General features: G+C 39.3%; 1 protein-coding gene across 22 annotated transcripts in view; it reads left to right on the top strand.

Annotated features, from left to right (window-relative positions):
* Positions 1 to 12,243, top strand: part of PHLDB2 (pleckstrin homology like domain family B member 2) — a 217,411-nt gene that overhangs the window by 95,110 nt on the left and 110,058 nt on the right. For all 22 annotated transcript variants that reach the window (XM_072812385.1, XM_072812382.1, XM_072812378.1 and 19 more), the window contains exon 2: positions 7,142 to 7,253. In XM_072812385.1, coding sequence (XP_072668486.1) covers positions 7,190 to 7,253 — 64 coding nt within the window. In that variant the 5' untranslated portion in view covers positions 7,142 to 7,189. The remainder of the gene's footprint in view (positions 1 to 7,141; positions 7,254 to 12,243) is intronic.

Raw genomic sequence — 12,243 nt, 5'->3', positions numbered from 1 at the left:
CCTGTAACACTTGCTTCACTACTTACTAATTATGTGTTTTCTTGGGCTTAGCTATTTAAATCTCTCTGTACCCTGGTATCTTGTTATAACATTGTTATAATAATAAAATCTACTCCATAGGGCTATGGATTAAATAATATAATGCCTGCAAAGTACTTAGTTTTTAAAACTATTATTATTTTTTTTAACATCTAAAGTTTAGGAATGAGCAGAGAAAGAGCCAGAGAATAATGCTGAGCTTCAGTGAAGGCCTTAGGAAAGCTTATATAACAGTCCTGATAAATGTTCACAGGAATAAATTGTCTCCTTTCCAAAATGGTTCTAGGACGATCTCTCTTACGTTAGATGCAGTTACAGTTACATGCATTGAGTTTCCAAACATCAGAGTTACTGATTTTGTTAATAAAAAAGGGGGGGTGACATGGTGAGTAGTATTTCCCATACCAACATTTCACAAAGTTTGTGTGTTTTGGGGTGGTATAGTGATGCATTGTGTGAAAAAAATATGTTCTATACTCAAATAAATTTGAGAAATGCTGGATTAAACAGAATTAAATAGATGTTTCCTTAAATGCATCTGTTAACATGAGCCATGGTTGGCTAAGAAAGGGCTATCAAGAGCACCATTTTCCAGATTCTTGTAAGTTTTTCTACAGATCATTCTGCTAACCCAACATGTAGAACACAATGTCTCAAAGTTAGCCAAGGAGGAATCTCTTGAGAAATTTCCTTAAAAAATCCATATTATTGGGGCACCTGAGTGGTGGGTGGTGAGCGTCCAACTCTTGGTTCTGGCTCAGGTTGTGATCTCAGGATGGTGAGATCAAGCCCCAAGTCAGGCTCAAGGCTCATGGCAGAGTCTGCTTAAGACTCTCTCTCTCTCTCTCTCTCTCTCTCCCTCGAACTATAAATGAGTTTAAGATGCGGATTTCTGCAGATAATTCATGAAAGCTAATGATTTGATATCAGAAAAAGTGTAATTGTGGTAAAGTAGTTGTAGGTTCTCCATGTAAAGAAATTTGAATTATCATTTCATGGAATTAGTGGAAATCTAATAGATTTCCCAGAATCCCCAACAGAACTTTGACACAAAGTCAGACTCTAATTTAAAAAAAAAAAAAAATTTTTTTTAACTTGCCTAGAACTTGTATCTAACACAGTAGGGACAGTTGTATTTCTGTGTACCTGTTTAAAATTTAATCTAAGACCAGTCTTCTTACCTAAGATTTACTTGGAGACCAATCAGGGCCAATAATACACAACCTAAGAGATGTATTGTTAAATCTAACCTAAAAGAGATTGTCCTAGGGGCACCTGGGTGGCTCAGTGGTTGAGCGTCTGCCTTTGGCTCATGGCGTGATCCCAGGGTCCTGGGATCAAGGCCCACATCAGGCTCCCCTCCCGCTTCTCCCTCTGCCTGTGTCTCTGCCTCTCTCTGTGTGTCTCTCATGAATACATTTTTTTAAATCTTAAAAAAAAAAAGATTATCCTAGAACCATTTTGGAAAGGAGACAATTTTTTCCTGTGAGCATTTTATCAGGGAAGAATTCAACAAAGAGTGAATGGCTTACCATATTTCTACTTATACAGTCCTATTAAAACTTTTTTGGTAAAAATAAAAAGATAAAAGTATGGCATCACTTTCAAGCTTCTCTCTACACACTCAAGGAATTGTGCCTTTTGTATGTCTGACAAGATGGGTTTTGGCTGTGGTCATTCCTGGCCTTTCCCAAAACCTCTGGCACACAGAGGATGGGAGTGAGAGTAAATTAGTCTATGAAAGGCCACCTGTGCTACACTTTTCCAGACTGAAACAAACAAACAAACAAAAAACCCTAAAGAGATAAAACCATTAAATGCAACACACCATCCTAAACTAGCTCCAGTAAAGAATACCGTTGCGACAATTCATTAAACTTGAAAAGAGTTTGTGAATTCAATACCAGTGTCAATGATAATTTCCTGATTTTGATCCTGATACTGTGAGTTTCTGGAGAATGTTCTTGTTTGATGGGTTACATCAGCAAACCAGTAATGACAGGCACCATGTTCAAAACTTATTTCCGAATGGTTCTGGGAAAAATATCCTTTGTGTTCTTCTTGCAGCTTTTCTGAAGCTTGAGGTTATGCTAAAACTAACAAGACTAAAATGTAGTCTTAAAATTAAATGTAATATTAATAAATTAACATTTATTGTATAGTTTGTGTTTATTGTTGATTTTTTCAGGTTCTCTGAATAAACTATCATATCATCTGAAAATAGTGTTACTTCTTTTCCGATTCTTGTGCCTCCCACTGTTCTGTCTTTTTAAATTGTGCTGGCTAATATCTCTAGAACGATGTGCAAGAGTAGTAGTGGAGATAGCAAGATTTGTATACATAATAAGCTTCTTGACTCTTTCCTAATCTTAGTGGAAATGTCTCTAGTATTTCTTCATTAAGTACATTAAGTTCATTAAGGCCCTGGTTTTAGGGCCGAGGTGTTGTGGTCAGGAAATATGCATCAATTCTTATTTTCTTGAATGTTTTTATCAGAAAGTTTTTTGTCAAAAGTTTTTTTTTTTTCCCTATAGGGCATAATCACATAATTATTCCGCTTACATCTACTAATTTTTTGTTTATATGACTAGATTTCCTAACACCGAATCATCCTTGCATCCCCGAAATAAATCTCACTTGGTCATGGTATATTTTCTTAATGTGATATTTGTTTTTGAATAATTAATCTGTGTTTTTGCATTGACATTGGATGATTGCTTGCAAAAGTATTCAAGTGTTAGAATCACGTTCCTCCATACTGCTTGGAGCAGAGCAGTCTCCACCAAGGGCACTTGGTGACAATGGAAAAGTTGTGGGCGACAGGGGTAATGGGGAGATGGAGAGATCTGACTTCAGAGTCACACACACCTTTTGAAGGCTGCTGGCCCCCTTTGTTGACTTTGTGACCTGGGAAAAGTTCTTTCTTCTCTCCTACCTTCTGTTTTCTCATATGTCAGTTGGGTGAACCCACCACAATAAATGAGGTGGGGGCTAAATGACATCTGCAAAATCTGCAACCCAAAGCCTGGCACAATGGAAGCTCACAACAGCATTGCAATGTTTTATTACAAATATTTTTCTTCTGTTGCTGCTCACGTTATAAAGGAAGTGGTGCTGGAATATATGTGAAGAGATGTCATGGTTTCCATAGACACTCGATGTCTCGGTGTAAATGGTCCCCAGGATTTTGCTACGATTACTGAGCACAGAGGAGATTGAGCAGCTCAGTGAGCTGGGTGTGTATTTTGTCTCTGCCTCTACAGCCACCCCATTCTATACCAGAGGTTCGTATGTGGATAGTTAGCACTTGCTGAGTGCCAAGTGGGGCCAGGAGGGAGGACCGTGAAAGGAATGGAAAAAGAAGATACAATTTCTTGAGACTCTAGTCCATGCCAGGGACTACTTCATGTATATCTGCAGTTAAATCGGTGAGGAAAGCTGAGAGGTAGCATCAAGATCTCAAAACCTGAGAGAAGCATCTCAAGAGGCAATAAATAGGTAGGGGCATTTTTTTCTCTGCCTAGGAGTCAAGATTGGCTTCTGTTCTTTTCTCTTCTCTTCTTTCTCACTCAGACCTCTCCGAATGGAGGAGAATGGAGAGATATAGTCTCTCTGGGCTGAGTTCCTGGCTCCTTTATCTCTTAGTGTCCTGCACATCAGGAAACCACCCTGGACAAGGTAGTAGCCCTGCTTCTAAGACTCCTAAGTGAGGAGGAGGTAAGGATAGTGCTAATTTATTGATGTGTTTACTCTACAACTCTTTATTACTGACATATTTATTTTACAACCCTTTATTTGGATGGCAGGGATGAAAATGCTATCTACTGCTCTCAGATTGGTCGAGGGCTCCTACAAAATGCTGTGGGAGTACGAGGGAAAAAGAGATTGGCCTAAAGACACTGGCATTTTTGCCAAACCTAGAAACTTGGAGCTAAGTAGAAGAGCAACATTTGTGGGAAACAGCATAGATCGGGTATTTAAGAAAGAGACACAGACACAGTCCATATATTTTGTTTCTGTCTCTTTCTTGCTGTCAACCTTGGACAAGTTCCTTATGTTTTCTGAACTTTAATTATATTGTCTGCAAAATAAGAAAACGTACCTAACATATAGGTGTTTGTGGCAAAGATTAAAGGAGCTAATGCAGGTCAAACACTTAGCACAATGCCTGGTTCATGAATCCCCAAGTAACAAGGCTATTATTATTATTATTATTATTATTATTATTATCTGGTCTTCAACAGTGTTCTTTAGGTCTTGTCTCTGTCCATAGTCCTTTCCTCAGACCTTGAGCTTCTTTGTTTAAAACAAATTACTGAAATGTAATTCCTACACCATAAATTAATCAGTTTAAATTATAGACTTTAATGGTTTTTAATATGTTTCAGAATGTTCCACAATCTAATTTTAGAACATTTACATTAACCCCCAAAAGAAAACCCATATCCATTAGCAGTCATTTCCTATCCCACCCCCCCTACCCTACCCCACCCCACCCCCGGCTCTCCCACAGCCAGTTCTAGGCAACCACCAATCTACTTTGTCTTTATAGACTTGCCTATTCGGAACATTTTATATAGATAGAATCGTATAAGATGTGGTCTTTTGTGACTGGCTTTTTTCACTTAGCATAGTATTTCCGAGGTTTGTCTGTGTTGGAGCATCCTTTCCTTTTTACAGCCAAATAATATCCCATCATACAGATATACCACATTTCATTTATCCATTCACCTGTTGGAGGACATATGAGTTGTTTCTGTTTTTTGGCTCTTACGAATAATGATGACCTGAACATTTGTACGTAAGTTATATGTGAATATATGTTTTCATTTCCTTGGGATATAGGCCTACAAATAGAATGGCTGGAATTTATGGCAGCTCTGTGTTTAACCATTTGAGGAACTGCCACATTGTTTTCCAAAGTGGCATTTTACATTCCCACAAGCTCCTTGCTAGTATCCTGTCCAATATTTGTTTTTATCTCTTTTTCCTTAAAGCCACCCCAGTGGGTATGAAGTGGTATCATATTGTGTTATTGATGTGTTTTTTTCCTGATGATTAATTATGTTCAGCATCTTTTCACCTGCTTATTGGCTATTTGTATATCTTCTCTAGAGAAATTCAGATCCTGTGACCATTTTGAATTTTAAGAGTCCTTTCACGTTCCAGATCAGATGTATGATTTGCAAATATTTTCTATCATTCTGTGGGGTGTCTTTCCCTTTCTTATGGCATTATTTATAACACGAAGTTTTACAGGCTTATTTTTAATATAACTTATGGCAGACTATATTTCAGCATTTATCTCCTACAAAAATGCTCAAGCTGGTGGACCTTCCATGGGAGAGTTGGCTTTGTATTTCACTGACAACCATGAGGCCCTCAGCATGTAAAAATCCTTGACTCTTATTGCTTCCTGCCATAGTCATTGAGCCATGTGGGCATCGTCCTTTATGTGCTCTACTGAAAGGAGGACCACTTCTTCTAGTCAAGGCCAACCCTCAAACTGGGTTCTTAACTCAGTCCTCACTCTCTCCCACAACTTTGCTCCATCACTTCATCTCCCTCTCTTCTAGATCTTTACCATTGCCCTCTCTATCTTCTCTCAGCATATAAACCAACTTAGCTTACTCCCTCCCATTTTAGAAAAAGCAAAACTTCTCATGATCTGACCCTCCAAATTTCCAACACTAGCCATAGTCTCTACCCTGCACTTTACTTGGATGCCCTACTGACATATTCCAAATCAACACATCTAAGATTGAATTCCCTCCCTCACTCTACCTCTGCTCCACTTACTTTATTTCCATTCTTAGATAATGGCACCATCATCTACCAAAATCACACCAGACTCTCCCTGTACCCACATTCCAGTACCAACAAATTTTCTTAAGTTATCTTGTGCTGGTAAGATATCTGTATCTATCTCTAGGCCTATGCCTATTTCTATATCTATATGTATATTACAGTCTGAACCTTATTGTCTTAAACAAATACCCTATTTTGGTTTCTTAATATCTCTACCTAGAAATATCGTATAGACCTCTAAACGATCTTTCTGCCTCTAGTTCTGTCACCATTAAAACCCATCCTCCTTAACATACCAAGAACAATTAAAGCAAAACCTGTTACTCTTTCAGCATCTGAATGGTAGATAAGGGTTGTTAACCTTACAAGGTAATATGCGTTATTGGTTATGTGATTTTTTATAACTCTCTTGTTCTTCCGGAGCTTTCCATCTCTCATCTGTGAAATGGGAATGAAAATACCTAGTCTTAGAGTCACTGTGAAAATTGGATGAGAAATATTTGGCATTGTAGGGCACCTCTGAGTCTGCAGAGAACATTAGACTCATTTGAGAGCTAAAGAAAGGCCCGACTTAAAGTCAGGAGCTCCTTGGGGAACTCCTTTTTTTTTTTTTTTAAGATTTTTATTTATTTATTTGAGATAGAAAGCACAAGTTGGGTGGGGGAGGGGCGGTCAGAGGGAAAGGGAGAACCAGGCTCCCCACTGAGCAGGAAGCCTGAGGTGGAGCTCAATCCCAGGACCCTGAGGTCATGATCTGAACCGAAAGCAGTCGCTTAACTGACTGAGCTCCACAGGCATCCCTCCTTGAGGAACTCTTAAGAACAAAGATATTGTGGGTTTTTTTTTTCTATAATATGAGATGTTGTAAAAATTAATAGAAATAATAAAGACAAAAAAAAAAAAGAAATAATAAAGACAAAGTACCTAACAGAATGTCTCGCAAAACATGGGACAAAACATAGAAAATAAGTGACAACAAAATCCAAGCTGAAACAACTATGCTGAAAATTGATTCTTCTAAGTATTGACCATACTCTTGTTGACATCTGTTTTTTTAAGTCTGTAACAATTCTACCCAAAAGTGAGCTTTTGTTGGTGGTGGTTGGTGGTGATGGGGTTTAAATTTGTCATTCTAAAGGATAGTCAGCAGGGGGATTATAAATGATCCAGGATGTATGTTTTCCAAATTCAATAGCAGTTAGCATTCCCCAGATGTTAGCTCTGCTGACCTTTGGTTTTCAGAGGTCGCCTTGGCTTCCCAGTCATGGTACTTTTCTTTTCTCACTGAGTACAGGCTGGCATCCATCCCAGTTTCTCCTTTGAGATACAGCAGAAGACCCTGATGGAGGAGGACAATACTCAGAGGGAGGAGCCCAAGCAAGAGGGAGCTGACGAGGTGCATGTCGGTAAGAACTCTCGGTGTGCATTTCATTGGTGGAGATTTTCAGTAAATATGTACCAGTGCCTACTGTCTGCCATACCTGCTGCCATACCTGGCATTTTCCAGCGTAAATGCAAGAAGTCCAGTAAGCACCAGAAAAATAGCCGGAGGCCAACAATCCTTGTCTAGAGCTCCAGTCATGTGCTTACTTACCTCACTGAGGACAGGTTGAGGTTTGTTTAGACCAGAGATTGAATGACAAGCAGGCCAAAGCAACTGGTGTGGAGAGGTCTTTTTCAGTGACTCAGCAGTCATTCAAAAATTAAAGGCCACACAAAAAAGGGATGAGATGGGATGCACAGGGAAAGGCATTCCATTTTTTGGGCACTCTAGAAGAACAGCTGATTTTGCTACCTCCTTCCAGGAGGGCAGAGGACCCCCAGCCATTTCCAATCCACAGGGCTTGCAGTGCGAGTTGAAATCTGTAATGTATTCCCTCTGCATTCAAAACAGAAAGAATGGACTCATAAAATGCATATTTTCCTTAATATTTTTTATTATGCCTCAGATGATCAAGTCACGGTGGGCATGGGAGAGGCTGTTCAGAGATATGTTGGGGACGGGGTGTCAGTTAACCTCACTAGTATTTCCCCACCATGAGCTGACTATCTCTGCACTGCAAAGCCCTCTTCTATTAAGGGAGAGTGATTTCATGCTAGATTTAAATTTTAATTGACTCATTCTGCTAAGTTCAAGATATAGAAGTTAAAATAGAAAGCCTCTGTATCAGTATAGGTTCTCCACATAATCTCTCTCTACATATATACACACATATATGGAGTGAGGGAAGAGAGAGAGATTGATGGATTGATTGATTTTACAGAATTGTCCGCTGTGGTTGGGAAGCCTAGCAAGTCTGAAGTCTGTAGGGCTGGCCACAGGCTGGAAATTTAGGCAGTGTTTCTGTGTTGTAGCCTCAGGGAGAATTTCTTCTTTGGGAAACCTCAATCTTTACTCTTAAATTCTCTTCTATTGGATGAAACCTAATCACATTCAGAGGGCAATTTGCTTTACTCAAAGTCTACTTATTTAAATGTTAATTATATGTAAAAAAAAAATCTTCATAGCAACATCTAGACTCTTGTTTGACCAAACAACTGGGCACCATAACCTAACTAAGTTGGCACAAAATTCACCATCACTGTCTTCTTACTTTACCAAGGCCAGGGATAAGATTGGGATAAGTTTTCTGGAAAGTATGTTTTCTGAACTGCTGTTCTTATTAAGAAAGAGATTAATGAATACGATACGTGCAAAAAGCCATAAGTAGTGTATTGTGATTGAAACTGGCCCTCCTTGCAGGGAGAGAGGGAGGAAATGGTAAGTTACTCACTGGGAAACTAACCTGAACTAAGCAAATGATTTATTTTTTTGTTTATTTGCTTAATGCTAAACTGAAGATTCTGGATTTATTTTATCTAAAGTCTTGATCACTAAAGAATTCTTAAGCATTGAAGTGATGAGATTAGATTTTCAGTATTCAAGACCAATTCATGTGGTTATTCAACAAATATTTTATGGTGTCTCTCATGCTTAAAGTACTGTGGGAAGCACTGGGCATATAATGGTGACACGCATAGAAGAGTCCCTGACTCAAAGCTGAGATTTTAGTGGAGATGCGAGAAAAGAAAAAGACAAATAAAATATTTATGAATTTTAATTAGTTTTGTTGAGACCAGAGGCTTGATTTGCAAGTTTACAATTCCAAGCTGCCTACTGGTGTCCACTGGGCCATCACATTCTTGTCATAAGTGTAAAGTTTAAATACTGAGTAATCACTCAGCAACAGCCCTATAACCTCATCCCCTCTTCCACCAAGACACATGGGTTTTGATGCTTTCTCTCTTTCCAAAATGTGGATCTTAGCTTTCCCTTTAGACTCTTCCACCTCCTATTACCTTGGGTGAGTCTTGCCAACCACATATCCCGTGCTCCTAGATCCAGGAATAATGAAACTATATCTCCCCTGAGCCCTGGACTTGCTCCTGACCTTCTCTAGGGGTGAGGTTAAGAATACCAGGTGATCAATGAAGGCAAAGGGGGTTGAGAAAAGAGTACTACCGACAGATATTTAAGAGTTAAAGATGATAAGGTTTAGCAGTAGATTGGTAATAGGGGTTGGGGAAATTTTCCAAACTAGGGGTTTGAATGACTGACTATAAGGGGATGATTTATATTTAATTATGATAACAAAGAAGGAGGGTTGAGGGATGTACATGGGATAAGGGCATGATGATTTGGGCATGTTGGATCTCCTCTGCCTAAGGGACTCCCTGTTAAGGTGTACAGTATGTGATCACCACCTTCCTTCCTGTGCAACCTCAACCCTCCTCTTTCTTGTACTAAGGATGGTGACAGCTGGAATGGAAAACAAGGGGTTGATATTTCCAATAGGATCAAAGCATTCAACTATTCACAAAGTCCTAGAGAATTTAACATGAAATGCTAATAGCCCGAGAGAGATAAAACTTTCTTTTGAGAACTAATTATCAGTGAGTTATTTATTAGGGGTAATGTTACTCTCCATCCATATGGCTCCTTTAAAATTGACTGTGTAAAGAATTTTCCACCCGGATAGTCACTTTGATGAACTTCAGGAGCCAGATGGGATGAGGGACAAAACTAGCTTGTGTAATAGGAAAACAATAAACCACATTAGGGCTTGTCTTGATTGCATTGCCCATCAATGCTAACAGACCAGAGAAATGGAGAGTTCTTAAGTGATTTCTTCCCACCAGCATTGCTGCTATTGGGGATCCCCAGACTTTATCTGGGCTTTTTTTGTAGAGTAAACAGAGAGACAGCTACTGCTCTACCAGCAGGCTTAGGATAGGGGGAAAGAAATATCCCCTTTAAAAGTATCCATATTTGCCTTCTTGACTAGCAAATTCATTTCAGTGTATGCAACTTTTCCCTTGTACCTTGTTGGGTTGAGAAGCCTTTATAAAACTAACTTTAATATTAATATTAAAGGTACAATGTATTCATCTACCCATGTTAAAATTCAGGAGATTCTTATGTCAACCTTATAAATGCAAGGCCAATACCTCAGGAATCAACCTCTTCAATGATAAGAGAAACTCTTTTAAATAGAGGGGTTTTTTTTGGTTCCTGTTTGAGAAACAGTAAATGAATTTCAATTTCTTTAGTCATAATTGTAACTCATAGAAACTTGGTTCTTGACAATGGCCAGAAATTCAAATGAGTCTAGAAGAACTGTACTAGCCATAAACATCACCATCTGTACCTCAGAAATAAATGCTTCAAACAACTATGTAGAACTTACTGAGTATTGACACTAAGTCTCTAGCCAGCGTTGGGTTCTGTACACAAGTGTTTTTGTCAGCTCTCTTAACAATTCCCTTGAGAGAAACAATGCAATTATGCCCATATGTGAAATATTACAAAAAAGGGCAAGCAAGTAGCCCCAAGCTCCTAGTGACACAACCAGTTCACTGGAACATTAAGTCATTGAATTTCCAGTCCTACAGTTGGCCCAACAGCCAAAAGGTACCTGTTTTGTGCTTATTTCCATGAGAATCTTAAGATCTGTAACTATGGAATCATCATAACATGAGAATAAGAATGGCAGTCAGGAGTGGGGAGGAGGGATTCAGTGTCTTAACTGGGCCTGTAATGAATATTCAACTGAGCAGCCTTGATTGGATTGACAGCTTTGTTTAACATATTAGGAAATAGAATCCAATTTCTTTATTGGAGTTTTCAAACTGTGTGGCTGGAGCTCATCTTTCTCTTTCATCCTAGCCCCATATAATCAGCGTCTACTTCCTACACAGCCACCGGCTCTTCCGGTATTTGTCCAGCAAGGAGGAGCCAGTGCAAGTTTAGAGCAAGGAAATGACCTAATTAAAATGGCATTAGACATGAAATCTAAAAGTCAAAGCCTTATCCCTCCCCTCCCCTACCCTCCCCTCAAATCTGGCCTCAGTTCCCCCCCCCCCCCCCATTATCTCTCACCCCTCCATCCCATGTACCGTGAGCTCAGGCAGCCTGTGTTACTCTTCACTTCCCTAATCCACTTTGGCTTTACTGTCCCTTTGCTTTGTTAACGTTATCTCTTTTGTCTAGAAGACCCTTTCTCCATAGGAGGGTCACATCCATTGTCTCATTGGGCAAAGATATCCCCTCCTCTGAACTCATTTGTATCCCTTTTTACCGTATGTTTTATAGTAGATTACCATGTTACACTTATAGGCTCAGCAGTAAATTCTTTATATAGAGACACATAGCAAATGATTTATTTTAGCTCCATCTTCTACTCATCTAGGCCCGTCGACTGGAACTCAGTAGATGCTTAGTAAATTTGCCTTTGGGATTAACAGTCCTCGTATTCTGAATCCTGGCCCCTGCTCTGATTTGTCAGAAATCTCTAAAGCAGTGAGGTCTGTCTAGATCTGACATGTCAGTCCGAACACTTAATCCCTGTCCAACGTGGCTCAGAAGAATTATACTATCTCTTCTCTTATCATATTATAACATGTCGTAGCCTAGGATATCGTGAGGGAATCTGAAATCAAGGAGTGAGGTAACTGGAGAGATAGTGAAAGTCAGATGAAAGGGAACAGGAAGAGGAGTAGGAGATAAGCTGAGCTTCCTGCAGGATGGAGGAGCAGTGCTCATGGGGTACTGTTTTTTTCTGGGATGGGCAGAGAAGCTACAAAGACACTTCAAGTCTGCCCCTCAGGAAAAGTCAACCAATCCAGACTCTTCGAATGATTAGAAAAGTGGGCCTGATAAACACTGCTGACATAGGTTAATCTAAAGTATACACACACACTCACACACACACACACACACACACACACTCCCAGCATCCTTTTCCTGCCTGATTCCAATACAAATTCACAGGAAAGTTTGGGGGCAGGACTGACTGCAAGAGAACATCTGATGCAGAATTTAATCATTTGGAAATATATTTAGATTATTCTCCAAAT

The sequence above is a fragment of the Canis lupus genome, chromosome 35 (assembly GCF_048164855.1).
Source record: "Canis lupus baileyi chromosome 35, mCanLup2.hap1, whole genome shotgun sequence".
Lineage (NCBI taxonomy): Eukaryota > Metazoa > Chordata > Mammalia > Carnivora > Canidae > Canis > Canis lupus.
This window is presented reverse-complemented; position numbering and strand designations above follow the sequence as displayed.